We start from the raw sequence: 17641 nt of genomic DNA on the forward strand, positions 1-17641 counted from the left end.
GGTGAAAGGACAGGAGGTTAAATGAGCTGCCCCGGGTTTCCTGGCTCGTAGTCCAGCGCTCTGCCGACTGGACAACAGCGGTCTTCTGCATGACCACAAATCCTAAGCAACAGTTCAGTGTATTTGCTGTCTGAAGAGCCCCTCCCCATCCACTCCCTCTCACGTCTCTCTCCCTTGGCAGACGTAAGGTGCACATGTAGAGATGGGTTCATTGGCGACGGCTATGCCTGCAGCGGACATCTTCTGGCAGTGCTCGCTGAGCACGCCGACTTTTCCACCTTCTACGCCGTAAGTGCTGGAATTCCCTCTAGCAAGGGAGGGTGGGAAGGAGCACGGGTCTCTGCAGAGTGCCAGGGAAACAAAGCGACTCAAAGGACATCCCAGATCCCAAAGGCTTGGAAAGGCAGCTCATTGGAAAGGGAAGGTCTCTGAAGGGCCATGAGTATGTAATAGAAAACTCAAACCAACCGTGTGAGAGTCCAGTTGTTCCCTCCCCTTGCCAGTTAACGTCTCCACCAGTCTAGCAGAGGGGGGAGAGCTCACATGACATCTCCTGGGGACTGCTGGCCAGAACGATCTGACAAACCCACTTCAGGCTGGCACTCAGGGTTCGCTCTCTCTCTCTTCCAGATGTTACTGGATTACACGAATGCCACGGAAGACGGACTTGAGTTCTTCAACTTCCTCGCCCACAACACCACATATAAAACCCTCTTTGTACCCTTGAATTCTGGCTTTGCAGAAAATATGGTGAGCAAGCGGGCGAGAGTGCTGGATTCTCTCCTCCCAGGTCACCCCAAACCGATAGCACTTTGGAGATGCGGCTGTTGCTTACTTGCTGGATTAAGGACACATGCTCTGGCTGCGTGTAGGCCTGAGTGCGTTTTCATGGCTGACATGTGACTATTCTAGCTCTCCTTTGCTTGGAATGCAAGAACTATTCAGGTGCCTTTTCTACACGGCTCTCTGGGAAGTTCCTCCCATTCGCTCCCTGGACAGCATAGCCGTGTCTACACGTGCACGCTACTTCGAAGTAGTGGCACTAACTTCGAAATAGCGCCCGTCATGGCTACACGCGTCGGGCGCTATTTCGATGTTAACATCGACGTTAGGCGGCGAGACGTCGAAGCCGCTAACCCCATGAGGGGATGGGAATAGCGCCCTACTTCGAAGTTGAACATCGAAGTAGGGACCGTGTAGTCGTTGCGCGTCCCGCAACATCGAAATAGCGGGGTCCGCCGTGGCGGCCATCAGCTGAGGGGTTGAGAGACGCTCTCTCTCCAGCCCCTGCGGGGCTCTATGGTCACCGTGTGCAGCAGCCCTTAGCACAGGGCTTCTGGCTGCTGCTGCGGCAGCTGGGGATCCATGCTGCATGCACAGGGTCTGCAACCAGTTGTCGGCTCTGTGGATCTTGTGTTGTTTAGTGCAACTGTGTCTGGGAGGGGCCCTTTAAGGGAGCGGCTTGCTGTTGAGTCCGCCCTGTGACCCTGTCTGCAGCTGTGCCTGGCACCCTTATTTCGATGTGTGCTACTTTGGCGTGTAGACGTTCCCTCGCAGCACCTATTTCGATGTGGTGCTGCACAACGTCGATGTTGAACATCGACGTTGCCAGCCCTGGAGGACGTGTAGACGTTATTCATCGAAATAGCCTATTTCGATGTCGCCACATCAAAATAGGCTACTTCAATGTAGGCTTCACGTGTAGACGTAGCCCATGTGACTCAAATGTCTAAAGAGCAGAAAACGTTTGTCTTGTTTTCCTTCCGTTTTTGACTCCACCTCCACCTCACGCTCCTGCCTTTTGTTTTCCCAGACGTTAACGTGGGAGGAGCTGAAGCTTCACGTCTCCATGAGTGACGTTCTGCTTTTGAGCTTCAATCTCACCAATGGTACCGTTATACCCTCCTGCTCTGGCTACAACCTCCTCATTGCAGACGCTCCAGTACTGAATAGCACCCAGCCCCCTGTAAGTCCTCGTATATCAGTACTCAGCTTCTCTGACATCTACGGAACGGGTACTGTTTCCTGTCCAAAAAGGCTTTTTCTAAAACTAGTTCATGTCGGGTCCCTTAATATTGCTGCTTCTTCTGGCACCAGGGTTCCAAAGTGGTCAATAACACCCTGATAGTCCAGTGGGACATTCTGGCCTTCAATGGAATCATTCACGCCATCGCGATGCCCCTGAGGATACCTCGGCAGCTGGCGCATCTGGATCAGGTGAGCGGTTGGCTCAGTTCCACTGAGAGGTTAAATGGGAGATTTAAGACCGCACGTCAGGTTCGGTTACCGCGTGTCAGAGCAGGACAAGCCCCATTCAGTGTGGTCACCAAGGAACCGCTGTGCTTGGGAGCTGGAGGGGAGGGGTGCATTACACAGCGAGTACTCTGGAGTGCTGCAGTGAAGAACCAGACCCGGGGGGACACAAGCTTGGGCTCTCACTCTGAGGGGTGGTTATGACCTGGAGAGCAGGGAAAAACAGCTGGATAAGGGCGAAGTGCCACCTGCAAGGCAGGGCGCGTGCCTCAGAAGACACTAGCATGTGTAATTTTATGAATGGGCCTTTGTGTCAGTGAGTGTCCTAGTGTAGCCATTACTGTATGGAGGAGCATGCTAGGAAAGCACAGCAAGAATGATCTAGTTGAAGAACAAGGGTGGCAATCAGGTCTGGGTTCTGTACTGGGCTCTGCCAGGAGCTTGGGACTTGTGCAAGTAGCTTACTCTTGCTCTGCCTCAGCTTTTCTGCTGGTAAAATGGGGACAGCACTTAGCTGTGGCAAAAGTGGGTTGCAAAGTACTTGGCGAGGTCTGGACGGAGGGTGTCAGGGATTGAGATATTGATATACAATGGAAGGGTGCAGGTATTTTGACTGGTTATGCACGTAGAGCCAGTCACCCTGTATTATTTGCTGTGTACAATGGACCACACATAGTCATCAGAGAGCTCTGCTGACCTCAGCTCGTGTATGTTAGTTACCAGCTACGCCCTCCTCCCGGCCAGAACTACACCTCTGGGAGTGATACACTTCCCAGACAAGGTCCTCCGCTCCTGCCAGTCCCTCCTCTTCTCCTGGGCTGTTGCTGGAACGGGCGCATGTTCTTCCCACCCGGAGCAGCCCCCCTTCTCCTTCTCTCCTGCTTGGTTTGAGGAACAGTAGGACCAGCTAATGGCCAATGAAAAATTATGGCATAACTGGCACCTGTGCATTATTAGCATGGGTCACAGTTTGTCCTTTCCTATCGCTGGACTGGGAAGCACTGAGAACAGCTTGGAGCAAACAAGCGGCATCAGTACAAAAGCTTAGGCCCGTGCTGGTGCGTAATGCAAGGAAAAGCACCAGTCTGAAAAAGGCATTTTTATTTATCCCCCAGCCAACAACGGAGGGAGCCCGTCTGCACAGGGCTGCGTGTCTTGAAACAATTACAGTGCTCGGTAAAGGCACGTCTGCCGAGGGAGGAGACAACGTTAGGTCACAGCACAGAGCAAACCAGAAAGTAATGTGACCAGTATAGTAGTGACGGGATGTATCAGTGTGCGGATTGTAGTTTCCTTTGAAACTTCTGTGCAATATTGGGATAACAGACTAAGTGGGACAGAAAAGCTGGACTATCTGGCATTCACGGGACATGGGGGTTGCCAGGTAATCAAATCTTCTGGTATTTGCACACTGGCTCCGCTGCTGCCAGCAGGGCAGCTGGCTCTGGCTGGGACAGAGGCCCCTCCAGAGCAGCCACGCTGCAGCCACCGGCCAAGTGGTTCCATGGACGACCATCTTGCTGTGTGTGTGTGTGGGGATCAAATCGGGAATGAGTGCAGCTGCATAAATGATGTGCCAGATACCAAGCCCTCCCTCTCTCACAGGTGTTCTGCTCTCGAACAACTTGTCAACCGTACACGAGAAGTTTGGTTACAGCTTTTTAACAGGCCAGTTGCCTTTAACACAGTTCTTCACTATGTCTTTTAACACAGAACTAAAACACCGTAGTCTCTCTCCTCCAGGTTGTTAGTGCAATGAAATCATCTCATCCTGTGACCATCGGGGTAACATCAGCTGTTGCCGTAGTGCTGCTGCTGTTAGCTGCTGCCGGAGTGGCCCATTACTACCCCAAAATAAAAAACCAAGGATTCCAGTTCCACTACTTTCAGGTAGGGAGGAAAACACATACACGACGCAACAGGACACAAACACAGCTTTGCTAAGGCTGCTCTCGCACAAGACCGCCTCAGCAAGACAGAGTAAAGGAGGCGGGTTGGCTCATTCCAGCCATCAAATGACCAGCTGGAGGGATTCTCTGTGGCTGAACGTGTTACAGGGCCGCAGTTGGCAAGACAGTGTACAGAGCTTGCTGCTCTGGAATACTGATGGTGATTCTCAGTGTCGGGGCTGGAGAACAGACAAAGTGGTGACTGGTTTGTTATTTTGTGTTGGCTTATTTTGGGCAAGGGCAACAGAGGAGGGAAAAGGGGGTGACCAGGAAGGCTTGTTCAGTCGTATTTCAAGGGGATCGCCGTGCCCAAACCCATCACCAGCTCGGGCAGCTACTGTCAGTCACGCTTACTTTTGATCTTTGAAAATGGATGAATAGTTTCCCCATAAAGAACATTCAGAAAATTTTCTGAGGAGTATTTCCAGATGTTACACCTGGAGTAAGGCTACTGCTCAGGGCGTGATTATGGAACAAGGACTTGGATGGAGAAGTGCTATGAATTCTCATCTTTAAGGGATTGTCTACAGAGGGTAGGGGAGTAGAGGACAAATTCTTATGCACATTGCTGTGTTATGCATTAACTTGCTGGCATGTTCTAAAATTTAGTGTCTAGTGTGTGCAGGAGGATTTCCCCAGGCTGGGGGGTGGGCATTACCATGCCATGTACCCAAGCCCTAAGCGGTGGCTTGGGTGAGTGTGTCCCCCGTGTTTGTTTATTTTTATTAATGACTGTGGAGGGTAGTTTAAACTACACAGAATTCTTTAGGGTAAGCTAGCCCTTGTGCAAGGGAAATAAGGGAACATAACCATTAAGGCTGTGATAAAGGATTGTTTGATGTAGTCAACCTTCCATGTTTATACCATGGCAGCTTATGTAGATGTTTTGCTACAGACTTATGTATTTGGCCTACATCTAATGAGATTTTGGGCTACTCCAGCATTCTCTCCTCACTAGGGGGTCACTGCTGCCCCCATAACTTGCAGTACTATGCAGTAACTAAGGCACAGTGGAGACACAGATTATTGTGACAGCAGAGCTAGTCCCATTGCTAGGAACTCCTCCACAGCATTCTTTTGTAAACCTTGCCGTGGCTGTGCTGGAATGCGGTGGGCAAAGCCTAACCCTGAATGTTGTCACCAGGTGGACCAGGCTTTAAGAGTTCGCCACCATGGAAAGACCTGGATAATTGTCATGCTGGGTCTGCAGATTATGTATGTTAAAATTACATCGTAAACTAGAGTGAGATTACCGATGAGTCTGGCCTAGAACAGTCTCATCTCAAAGAACCTGAAACCTGCATTGTTACTTGGTACAGTATCAGGTGTACATGTGTGTGATGAGAAAGAAGCTCAATCTATAGAAACCAGCATCAGAGGTAAATGTGCGTTTTGGATAAAATTACCCTTAACTGGTTGCTCATAAAACAATTTCTCTCCCATGCAAGTGTTCTGGAAAACATTTAAAGGGTAAGAAGAAACTCCGCCTAGGTTCTGTAGGTCAATTTCAACTGTACTGCCTTGCTAATACAAGAAATCCTAGTGAGGGTACATCTACACTTCAGGGGAGATTGACCTGTTGAGGGTTGATCTTCCCGAGTTTGATTCTGCACGTCTGGTAAAGATGCACGAAATCGATCTCTCTGGACTCCCCGTACTACTTCTCTCAAGAGGAGTAAGGGAGGTTGACACCCAAAATGCTCCTGTTGACCTCCCTCAGTGAGGACAGAGCTGACAGTCGACCGTAGATGCGTTGATTCTAGCCACGCAATTTACATAGCTTGACTTGCTTATGTGCAGTTGACTATAAGGTCTAGTGTAGACCAAGCCCAATAATTCTCTCACCACTAGAGAGCTGGAAGCAGATGGCTAACTGGTTTTGTTGCACACAGGCTGACCTGGAAGAGGACGAGCAGGCCAGGAACCCGCCCTTAGTTTCATTCCCAAACCCTGTCTTTGGGGCCCAGAGCCTGATGTACGAACCATTTGAGGTAAGAAAAAAAGGTCCTGTGTGAAAAACTTGTATGAAACCTAACCCAATGGAGGGCTCATGCTTGCTAAGGATAATTGGGATTCTCAAAGAATGGGATAACAGCCTTTATTTAACCTGCATCTGTCACGGAGATGCTTGAACTCAATGGGAGAGGACTCCATGGCCATGATGAAACAGTGACAATTTTTTAGCATCACCACTCACAACAAGGGTTCCCCAGTCACTATGGTTAGTCCAACTTCTGAAGAGGCAGTAGCTAGATCAATGAAAGAGTTACTCTGTCAGCTTACTGCTATGCATGCTTGGGGTTAGATGGTGTAACTACGATGCTCAGGGATATGAAAAATCCAGTCCCCGAAGTGACAGAGCTGGGTCAACCTATTTTTAAGTATGGACCTGACCTAGGATAAGCTGATCTTGTCTTTCCTTAGTCCGGGGGTTAGCAACCTGCAACTCTTTACGGATTTCTTTATGGCTCCCAACACTATAATTGATAAACAGTGACCATCTAAAAGCCTGATGATAAACTCCTATCTATATAGCAAATCATATGTGATCTCGCAACATTGTATAACTCTCCCTTTAATATATACAGTGCATTGTGGGATACGATACTATATCTGTGTTTTGATCATGTTGCTGATAAAGCTTTGATTCTGAAAAGGAAAAAGAAGCTTGCGGCATTCCTGCTGTACAGGGCAACACACATTTTAAGAAAACTGAAATTAAACAAACCTGAAGTAAAACTGTCATAATTAAAGTGGGGTTGAACGGCTTCAAAAAAGAAAATCCAAGATGAAAATACAATTTCAAACTGAATGGACCCAGTCCTTCGCATTTATATCGATTTCGGCTAGGATCCCTTTGTCGCATTTGTAGTGAGAAATCTGCCAACAACAAAAATTGCAACCTTGAGAGGCATTTTCTCAAACACACTCCATGTTGATCCTCTCTAATCCAACATCCTTGTGACTTGTCTGGTGCCAGATGAGAAAATTTGCCAGACCATGGGAAGTCTTATTGTCTAGCAACATTACTAACTCTTCCACAGCTTACTGGGCTCTTAGAAGAAATTTAGGGGTAAATTACAGCTAAATAACAGCACAGAACACTGAGAGCCAGGACTGGTGGCTGGAAATAAACTTTATGGGACCACAAGAAAAGTGGCTGCATCCATAATAGATGGTCATCTGGTTCACTAAAATTATGCTGGAATATGGAATTTGCCAGATGAGAGAGTTCTGGATTTGAGAGATTCAACTTGTACTTTTGCTGAGCAGTATCCAGCTGGAGCTGCAGCTGCCAGAAAAAAGGCCACAGACGAGCTGCTATGCAAAGAGGAGCAAACTAAGAACACGTTCATTAAATGGGTGAAATCACCAAGTGGTATAACTGTGGCTAGTTCTGTGGCAACTCAAGAGATTGTGAAATGAGGAAAGCCACTCGTTGATGGTGAATACATATTTTAAAATAAAAAGTGCTTTATCAGAGCAGCTGTGCAGTGATTTCAAAACCAAAATTGTTCAGAATCTAGCCTTCAGAGAGAGAGTGGTCAGGAGTGAAAGTGAGGAATACAGTGGGACAAGCGCACACATGAAATAGGATGTGTGGAAAAAGTTTGTGAACATCCAGCAGCAAACATGTATCCCATTACAGATCATTGTGTGCGCGCTGTTCTTAACATAGGGGTTACAAAAAGTTTGGTTTGAGGTCATTTATTAAGGACTGTCTTGTGTTCGCATACACTGCGGCTCTTGAATTATTGAGTTGTTTTACTGAACTCTAACAAAAATGGCTCTTGCTATTTTGGCTGCTGACCCCTCTGCCTTAGTCCAAGCATAGAATGCCCATTAGCCTTTCTAACAATGGTTACAAGTGCCAGGTGCTTTTAATTCAATTAAAATAATCAGTATGTGAATCTCCCGTTTTGATTTAATAAATTAATGGCAGAAACCACAGCTGGGTTTAGCAGGAAAGGGCCTCCATATCCTCTCTTGCGGCTAGTGAGACGCTCCTCTCCCTGGCAAAGACAGATGTCACAGAGGAGACAATATAGGGTAGGGTGGTGTCTCCTTGTTATCCTGGAGCTCAGCACAGCTGCTCTACTGCTGTAGCACTTTCATGTGGGGAAGAGTGCAGTAGAGATGTTCACTTCAGTTTCTAGACAGTGAACTTCATGTCCACTTCTGAAATGGAATTCCTGCTGCCTTTGTACCCTGAATTCCACTGAAAAAGTAGTGAGTCAAGGCTTTGGCTGGTTGTAGACAGCAGCTTGCTCCTCATTAACTTCACAATTTTAAAGGCTGCAACTGGCATGTTTAGGAGCCAGCTGAAGATCACACTAACAGCTTCTCTCTCTGTTTCAGGACTCTTTCAATGGGGAAGATTTTTCAGACACCTACAAAATTCTTGAGTAATGTACACAGCAAGACGAACGAAGGGAGGGAAAAGCCATCATCATGTTCTTGCTGCAAGGCAGTGCTAAGTGGAGCTTGCCCACATGTCTTGCAAGGGGTAAGCAGAAGAAGAGTGGGCTCTTGGTTTAACAAAACCAAACTCATCAGCTAAGATACCTCAGTTGAACTACCCTGAGAAATGGAATGAACTCGCCCTAAGAAATACAAATATGTGCACTCTGACTGGTGAATGTCCTTGTTGATGCAGCTACGAAAACCTCAACGGAACAGCAAAAACAACTCTCCAAGCTGACAGCTAGAAAGTTAGTTTGTATTTTCTGTTTGAAATTGTGCAGAAGGGACAGCTGTGCCCTGATTCGTCTACAGCCATAGGATGGGGGCGTTTACTGCAAACATCCAAAGAACATATAATATCCATATTTGAGCCAGTACTACACAGTCAATCTGCCATGACAAAATTATGTATATAAACAATGTGGATGGAGTAGCACACAGACAGCATCTGATAAGTTTTGATCAGACTTTTTTCAGCTTCTAAGCCTTTTAACTGGTGAGCTTGAGAAACTTTTTGAAGCAAACATACTAGCTGACTAATCCGTGATGATGCCTCCAGCAGGCTTAGATTGAAATCTGCGCATATTGCACTGTTTTGCAGATGAGTATTGTGGTTCTTCAACAAACTGCACTTGGAGAACAGTTTTCTTTGTCAGAGTCTTGGCTATTAAGGGTTAGAACTGCGGGGGCTAAATACAATCATGAGTAATCTTAGGGGGAAAAAAAAGAAAAGTGTTATTTCATACTATGCTCCATTTATTTACCATCCTTATGTAAAAGTTAAAAATAAAAACCTACCACAGTGAATTAGACAATGAGCTACTGCATGTTATTTACACAATTTCAACATGCTACAGTTCCAATTCTCAAACCACGCACCAGCAATTGCTGTGTTTACATGTGCAGAGTGCCATGGTGATGAGGCAGAGGGAAGCATTCTGGGTAACAAACGAAGTTGGGTTTCCTCTTTACTTAGCTACACCACATTTGGATGGGCTGTACCACGTGTCTTTAATAGCCATGACTCAGAACCTATTTATCAAGTGGTAAAGGTGCCATCCTTGTCTCCAGCTCAGCAAGGTGAGCTGTAAGCGGCAACGGAAGAACGTTACAAGTCCTGGATTCCAGACCCACCACCACACCATGTAACAGTAATAGTCCAAGACTTTGCCTCAGTGAAAACTGCAGGATTATTCAAGCGATATAGCAACGGGTAACAAGTTATTTGCATTAATGCTCTTTTGGTGTTTGAAAATACTCCACTTTTAAGTGTTTAAAAAAAACAAAAAAAGCCTCCCAAGAAGCCATTTAACCTCCAGTCACCAGGACTGATACCCTGTTTATGTTCATGAGGTATGTTTCTAACTGTGGGTTGAGTTGCTACTTGCTGCTAAAGATACGCTACTACTTTACCTCGCAACATTTCCCCTCGCTGCTGTGGTATTTAAACTTGGCACTGAGCACTATGTCACAGAAAGCCTTCCCCTTCAAGCCACACCTGCACTAAGCATTCTCTATAAAAGGCACAACTCTACAACTTCGCTTCTAAAAATGAGGTTCATGTGTGCTAACACTTTCCCCTGCTAATGTTCTCAGCCCAGCTAAACAGCATGTGTGGAACGGTAAAATGACCAATTTTGATCTCGTTCCCAACAGCTGAAAGATGCCATTTTATGTCATTAGCGCCAGGGGTATTTTGTTCTTTTTCTCCTAAACCTATCCCCTACCTGCACACATCTCAGGTTCCAAAGCAACACTTGCCTATATCTTCACTCTAGAGCATGAGGCTCCAAGCTGAGCTTCATCTTGGGCGATACAACAAGTAGATACAAAGGAGACAGGACTGCTGGGGTATAGTGGTAAACATGCCACTTTTCATCATGGTACAGAGTCAGTTCACACCTCTTTCTTCAGCATTTCCTAGCATATTATTGCTGGCCTCTTTACACAGTTATTACAATGACACACCAGCACGGGGGGGGGGGGGGGGCTTTGGCCCTGAGTTCTCTTTTTTTTAAAACAGTAGTGATCTATCCTGCCCAAAGTAAAACTTTTCGGAGTGCTAGGGGTGTTAGACTGTAGTTTCACATATAAGCAGTCCTGTGACATTAGAGATGAATAAATTTAGTAGGGCATGAGCACTGGTAAATCTCACCTAATCAGCTTGCAGGAAAGGGGTGGGGAGGCAGTTTCCTGTTAATAGGAGGCCCAGTTAATGAAGCAAATTCAGTTGGCTGTAATCAGCAACGGTGGGGAGCCTGTCCTTGTAGTTAAGAAGTGTATTTATTTAGGCCAAGGTTAAAGGTTTCAACTTTGTAAATGAAGTCCCATTCAGATGTCTCCCTCTGTAATCTTGTAACATTCTTGTGTAGGAAAATAGCTATTTTTAATTCCATTATTAAGTGGCCAGGGAAGTTAAAACGATGGCTTACATGTTTATGATGTGCCTAACCCCTCCTGAGGTTGGATTTGTGTCCATTTATCCTTTACTGCAGAGCCTGTCCAGTGTACAGGGCAGAGGGGCACTGCTGGCCCATCTCATGGTATATATAGTTCATTAGTGGATGTGCAAGTGGTTGGTCCTGTTATGGCCAGGTAAGTGTACAGAGTTAGCCAAGGCATTTGTTGCAAGGATCAGTTCCCGGGTTAGCCTTCCTGTGGTGGGTGGGGGGAGGGCAGCCCATAAGCAACAGAGCCAGGGGCCTAGTGTCAGAGTGAGGGTTTCCCCCCCCCCCCCCCCCCCCCCCCCAGAATAGGCAGTACCTGCTCACTGATGCACTGGAGTGACTGACTGAACTAGGCTGCTACGGGTGATGTTTGTTGGCCCTATCACAAAACAGGTGACTTGGAGGGGAATCTGTTTGTCCCAACTCAGTAATTTAGTTAAAGCCCCTTTGTTACTGCTACCCCAAAACAACACTGCCCTTAGAACACATCTAGGCCCCCAGCTGCAGCAGCTTCCTGGCAAAGGCCACTTCGTGTTAGCTGCTGAAGGTGTTAGGGGTGCCAATCAATCACTGTGGGGCTCTCTCCTGGTCCTGCTCACATTGAGTCAGGTTGTTCCTATCTCAGGTGAGGAGGGGTAGGTTGCAGACAGCCACAGAAGCAAGAAAAATTTGGTTTGAGTAGGAGGCAGACCTGTGGCTAGAGGTGTGCTGCTGGGACTTTCTCCTAGACCTCACTAACCTGCCCTCTGGCCTCCTACTCTGTTCCCAAGACCTGACCAGGGCAGGGCAGCTCATTAGGCACTTGTTCCATATAGAATTCAGCATCCACTTTGACACAGGAGGGAAGAAGGGGGCACCTAGGCCCCACCCACCTCTGGCCCTTGTACTTACCCCAGACTTCCCCTGGGATGGGTGGATGAGATCCCCCAGTCATGTTTTTGCCTCACTGAAGTTGCAGCTATTTTTGCTGGTAGGGGGCAGCCCTTAGCCCTGTCCACTTGGCTGGGTACATTTTACTTCCTATTCTGCTCTGGCAGCTTCTCCCCTTCTAGGGGAGAGGCAGAGGAATAAGTCCGGGGGTTGCAGCCACACCACCCCCATACCAGGGAAGGAGAAAGGGAAAGAAAAGATGAATGAGACTTCCCTCCACAGCACTGCAATTCAAAACTGCCTGGGGGGAAAGCTCAGATCATACAGCCTCTCTCCAGAAAAGGATTTAATTACAGACAGTCCCTGACTTACAACCAGGTTATGTTCCAAACGCCTGCTCATAAATACCCTTATACTGTTATCCTGCCTGTACCTTGACTTCCATGTAAGTCAGGGAGGGCTTGGGTTGGGGCCAGGGGTTAGAGTGGCAGGGTGCAGTTGTGGGTTGAACCAGGGTGGTGGGTAGAGCCCCATGCACCTGCAGCAGCTGACTGCTGGAGCCCTCCACTCCCTGGCAGCCCAGCTTGTGCCAGGGGTGTTTGTGTGAGCTGGGGGTGGGGGGAAGGAAGCACCACCCGCCCAGCACAGCTGGAAGTAGGTTTAGAAATTCCTTTTACTGACTTGCAGGGATGCACCTTTCACATTGGCCATTATCACACAACTGACATTTCCTTGCAAGGGTTATGCCACTGCCCTTCACTCCCAGCCACCAGGGCTAGCACATGGGAAAGGGTTCAGGGTATTAAAATTTTCCCCTGTAAAGTTAAATGTGAATTTCACTAACATTATCATAGCTTTAGCTCGTATCAACCTGGCAAAAGGAGAACTGTAACTGGTGAAGGGAAGATTACACTTAATAGCCACCTCCTCTCATAGTATGAAAGGGCTGAGACCTGCTATTTCCACCTCCCTGAAAAGGCAGAAGTCAGACTCCTGAGCTGTACACCCTCATGCTTCTCTGGCTGTGCCTGCCCCACTAACTCCCCTAGTGCTAACCCTTCTGGCCTCCAGACCTTCTAAACACACACACACACACACACACACACACACACACCCCCCCCCAACATTTGTCTGGGTGTGTCTTCCTTATCACATGGAGGCAGTAAAGCAATTCCCATACAATTGTCAGGCACTGGTTTCATTTTTTCAGAAAGATATCTAACAACTTCCCCCCCTTGCTCCTCAGCTACAGAATTAGAGAAGTACCTTCCAGCACTCTAGGGTTAACCTTTGTGAGTCTGACTATAAAAACAGGCCCTGTTCTAATCACCAAATTATACTGGGGGGGGACATGACTGCAGAGTAAGGCCCAATTTTTGCAAATACAAAGGCAGTGGTGGTCTTATGGGGCACCTGTATTATAAAGCATGATGGTGTCATTTAAAGTAGTGTATTAACCGATTTTTCCAGCAAATAGTTTTCAGTGTTACCTTTTAAGTGTTGGCTTAAATATGTTTAAGCCTAGGACATGATCAAGGATTTAAAAATCAATTCTACCAAGTGATTAATTTAGCTTCAATGCTTTTCAGAACACTCCTCCAAGACATGGCAAATGAGAGCCAGTACATTATTTTAATTTCAAAGGCTGCAAAAATGCACCTTTAAGCAGTGTGCGTCAAGAGCTTAGCTTCTGAACTGTTTCTATAATAAAGAAAGAAAAGACACTGTATTCAGACACCAAAATATTCAAAGGGTAGGTTGCCTATAGTCAGCTTTCAGAGGTGCTGAATAAACCTTTAAATTAATGAGAAACAAGGGTGTGATTAATTAGCACCTCTGAGAATCCAGCCTCTTCAAGCTAAGGTGCGTAACAGCAGTGTCAGGAGCCTAATTTTAGGCGCACATATTAAAAGGTTTGGGCCAGAATCTCTGTGCAGGAGCTGAAAACATTTAGGGGATCAGGACCTGCACCTTGCTGGGACTGTTTTACTTCGACCTAATCAACTCTGAGAATGATTTGCTGGTTAACAGTCCATCGTATCTCCCTTTTCATTGAACCTAAACACCTATTGGTCAGAAACGTAGATATTTGGAAGTGCTGGAAGGCAAGTTTCAGTGGTCTCCAGGGACAATACGCAACCCGCACACACATATTAAATGACCTTTAGCGATAGGCAGTCCTTGACCAAGCAACCTGACCCTTTGATTCTAGTGCTACACCACTGTCAACTTCAGCCGTCCCACTACCGGATGTGCACCATCTCCTCCAGGAAGGGGGTCTTCATACAGCCAGTGCAGAGCTGATCCATCCAGAGAGGGGCCTCGTGCTGCAGAGGGGTGCGCCGGGGGAAAAAGGTGAAGTTCACATCATAGTTCAGCAGGCAGCTAATGGATGCCATGTAGATATCCGAGAACCGGATCAGCCTCCGAGAGAAGTAGGTTGGGTTGTGGAAGGTTCGGAAGATGCTCCCGAACTGAGGGTTGAACAGGTTCTTCGTCAGTGATCTGAAAGAAGAGGACTTGGTTTGCACAGGCTGAAATTCGGAGAACTTGGTAACAGAAGTTGTGTCGCCAAACTAACAAAAATCAAACCACAGAAACAGAGAGAGTTTGCAGAGGCTTTAAAATTTCAGGGTACACAAAAGAGCACCAGGCTGGCACTTTCCTTGCGGTGCATGTTGTGATGGAGAGACTACTACTGCAGTGGAACCCAGAAATGATGGCACTAATGGCCCTAGTAAGGAAAGTAAGCAAAGGCTAAGGTTCTCACTTAGGGAGACTGCAAACAGCAGCACTGGCTTTTGCCCAAGTCATTCCATGCCTGCCGTATGTCCTCCCCTGTGGGAGGAATTTATGTATCTATATTGCTAAGCTTTACCATTATCTGAGTAACACAAGACCCCTCGAGGCTGACTTGCGAAAAGGTTGTTCAATTTCATCTGCTAAAAGCAGCGAGTAAGCTCCTCAGACAATCTCAAAGCGAGCATGGAAGATGAAAGCCTATGTGTTGTGGGCTCCAGACCTAAACGATCTGCAAGTAAGGCTTTGCCAACCAGCTCTTTTGAATGGAAAAATATAGATAGCAATAAAAACAAACAGTCTGCTGTCTACATGGTTGCATCAATGGAATGAATGCAGGTTAATACTCTTATGAACGTAATTTCTGCACTGAAAACAAAAACAAAAACACCCAGCTGTGTAGCAACTTAAAAAAAGTCTATTAGAATTCAACGGGGAGTCTTACAACAGAATCTCTGAACAGAAGATAGAGCTGAGCCCAGCTACACTCACTGGAAACTAACTAGTGATTTCAAGATCTCTGCATGGATAGGAGCATATTTACAGTTTCCACAGGAATATGCTGTCAGAAGGGAAATTTGAGAGTCCATTAGAGGAGCATGCAGATGTAGGTATGCTGAGTCACCTAATTTCCTGACGCTCTTGCATCCATTCCACCAGCACCTGCTTTGATTCTGCATCTTGATACATCTGGAACAAAAAAAGCCCAGAAGAATTAAATCACTGACTTCTCTCAAGCCCTTTTCCTGCCACCATAGTGCCACCATAAACTTAGGTGCCAGGTTCCAGCCTCTGGCTGTTGCCCCCTCTGCAACTTCTGAAAAATTACCAACAGTCAAGGACAGAATTACAGTGTCAGTGACAAAGAGGAAAAAAACCAGAGCTGGACTGTACATCCTACCAAACTGCCTGCTTCTACTCCTGGTATTAGTGCTCTAGGAGATGCACTGCAATTATGTACCATTTAGGCACTTCTCTCACCCCACGGGTTAGAGAGTAGACAGCAAGGCAGTGGTTAACCCACACGCTGCCTTGCAGGGAGCATTTGTTACTTATAGCATATTTAATGTCTGCACCAAACAACCCTAATCAAAAACACGCTGTTAAGTCAGTGGCCACACATGGGGTTGCCTGCATGCCCTCCCCTCACACCCACCACCAGCATGCACCTCCCCCAGAGCATCACAGCCCAAGAACAGCAGGAGTTAGACTCCAGGGGAGAGGTGGGACTGCCCTTGCGCTGACCAGAAACAATGCCTGCAGAGGTGGGGTTTGGGCCACCCCCACGGAGAATACCCTTTGCCATTCACCACTAAGCCTACTCTGTGGAAGTTTGTCTCCAAAACCGGGTGTTTCTCCTGTAACACAATCGTGTTGCCATGTACACGCTTTCACTCTTTTGTCACCCCCGCAGCAGTTCTGAGGTACAGAACTTGATAGTATAGACAAATCCTAAGTGATGAGTAACAGAAAATATGTGAAAATATTCCTTAAGTCCTCTGGAGGAATTTATAAGCTGCATTGGTTGAAAAAAGTCCCATTGGCTGAGAGTTGATTTTAGGACATGCATCCACTTAAGACAAACGCCGTCATTTATTTAAATGAAGGGAGCTGAAAGCCCGGAGACCAACAGGGAAGCTGTTTCCGGGCTTATTCCAAAAATCAAAGCGACGTTCTTCTGATTGTTAGCCTTCCGACTCACTTTTATAAGTGCAGAGAGGACAGAGGGGAAGGGGTGAGAGATGATCAGTTAGAACTGCAAGTGGCCATGAGACGGCAGGTTGTGAGGTATGTTTCGGAGGACAAGTTGTTCACTTGCCAGCCCAGTAGACACCAACACCACATGCAACCAGAACTAGTATGAACTGCGTTTCTTTTTCAAAAGGACAAGCTACCACCAATCCCACCTCTGCCACACAAAGCTAAATTCATACACAGCACTGCCGTTCTAGTCCGGGCCCTAACCAGAGAACAGACAAATACTAAGCTGGGCTGTGTTTTTAGGAGATTAGTCCAGTCTACAAGGGAACAGGGAGACCAACGGCAACCTTACCCAAGTCAAATAATCGTCATTCTGGAGGGGGAGGGGAGGATTAGCTACTCATTAGCCTGCTTCTGCTCCATCTCACCTGCATTCTCTCCAGCAGCCCCGTGAGTGCCTGTTGCCAGGTAAGCGAGTGCATGTACTGCTCTGTATTAATGATCCGGATTTCAGGTTCCAGTTCTGGTACAATGGCTCCAGTCCTCCAGCCATGACGCAGCATCAGGTCCTAGAAAGAAGCCAGTGTTATGCTTTGTCTTACGATACTGTCAGATGGAGAAAGAGTGTTCTTCAGAAAAACCACAGTTTTCAGAATAGCCGCCCTGCTTGTTTAACATGACTGGCTTGAACGTTAGCAGCATTTTTGGAAAACTCTAACTACAGGCTATGGTGCATCATTTGAACAATGCCTCCAGCTTCCTGAAGAGCAGGGAAAGAAAGACAGAGAGAGAGAGGGAGAGGGGTCTCTGCTACTCACTTCCAAAATGGGGGCAGTTAATGTGGTTCAGAGACAGGCTCTTACGTGACATTCAGGTCCCTCTTCTGTGATCCAGAAGATGGAGCAATCAAGCATTAGCCTGAAGGGTTAAATCATCCTTCTTTAGTGCAGGGGTAGTGCATTCCATAGAGGCCCACCCTGGCTCACACACACAGACATGGGGAATAATGGGGTAGACCTTTCAGAGCATCTCACAAAGCTTTCTGAGTACATCCTGAGGGGTGTTAGGTGACTAAATAAGGCCTTTTGTGTGTGGCAGAGGAGGGGTGAATTTGAAGTTTCGTACAGTGATCTATAACACTGAAAAGAACAGAACTCA

The 17641-nt window shown here is 47.0% G+C and overlaps 2 protein-coding genes across 3 annotated transcripts in view; one reads left to right on the top strand and one right to left on the bottom strand.

Moving 5' to 3' along the window:
* Window positions 1–11399, top strand: part of STAB1 (stabilin 1) — a 151160-nt gene extending 139761 nt beyond the window's left edge. For both annotated transcript variants that reach the window (XM_075005986.1, XM_075005987.1), the window contains 7 exons: window positions 182–288; window positions 631–750; window positions 1814–1966; window positions 2098–2217; window positions 3997–4143; window positions 6095–6193; window positions 8562–11399. In XM_075005986.1, the coding sequence (XP_074862087.1) occupies window positions 182–288; window positions 631–750; window positions 1814–1966; window positions 2098–2217; window positions 3997–4143; window positions 6095–6193; window positions 8562–8612 (797 nt within the window). In that variant the 3' untranslated portion in view covers window positions 8613–11399. The remainder of the gene's footprint in view (window positions 1–181; window positions 289–630; window positions 751–1813; window positions 1967–2097; window positions 2218–3996; window positions 4144–6094; window positions 6194–8561) is intronic.
* Window positions 11400–11405: 6 nt separating this feature from the next.
* NT5DC2 (5'-nucleotidase domain containing 2) overlaps window positions 11406–17641 on the bottom strand; it is a 64896-nt gene continuing 58660 nt past the window's right edge. The window contains exons 12-14 of the mRNA XM_075006003.1: window positions 16912–17052; window positions 15408–15472; window positions 11406–14488 (exon numbers count right to left, since the gene is read on the bottom strand). Of these exons, the coding sequence (XP_074862104.1) occupies window positions 14227–14488; window positions 15408–15472; window positions 16912–17052 (468 nt within the window). The 3' untranslated portion in view covers window positions 11406–14226. The remainder of the gene's footprint in view (window positions 14489–15407; window positions 15473–16911; window positions 17053–17641) is intronic.

This window comes from Carettochelys insculpta, chromosome 11, assembly GCF_033958435.1.
Source record: "Carettochelys insculpta isolate YL-2023 chromosome 11, ASM3395843v1, whole genome shotgun sequence".
Taxonomy (NCBI): Eukaryota; Metazoa; Chordata; order Testudines; family Carettochelyidae; genus Carettochelys; species Carettochelys insculpta.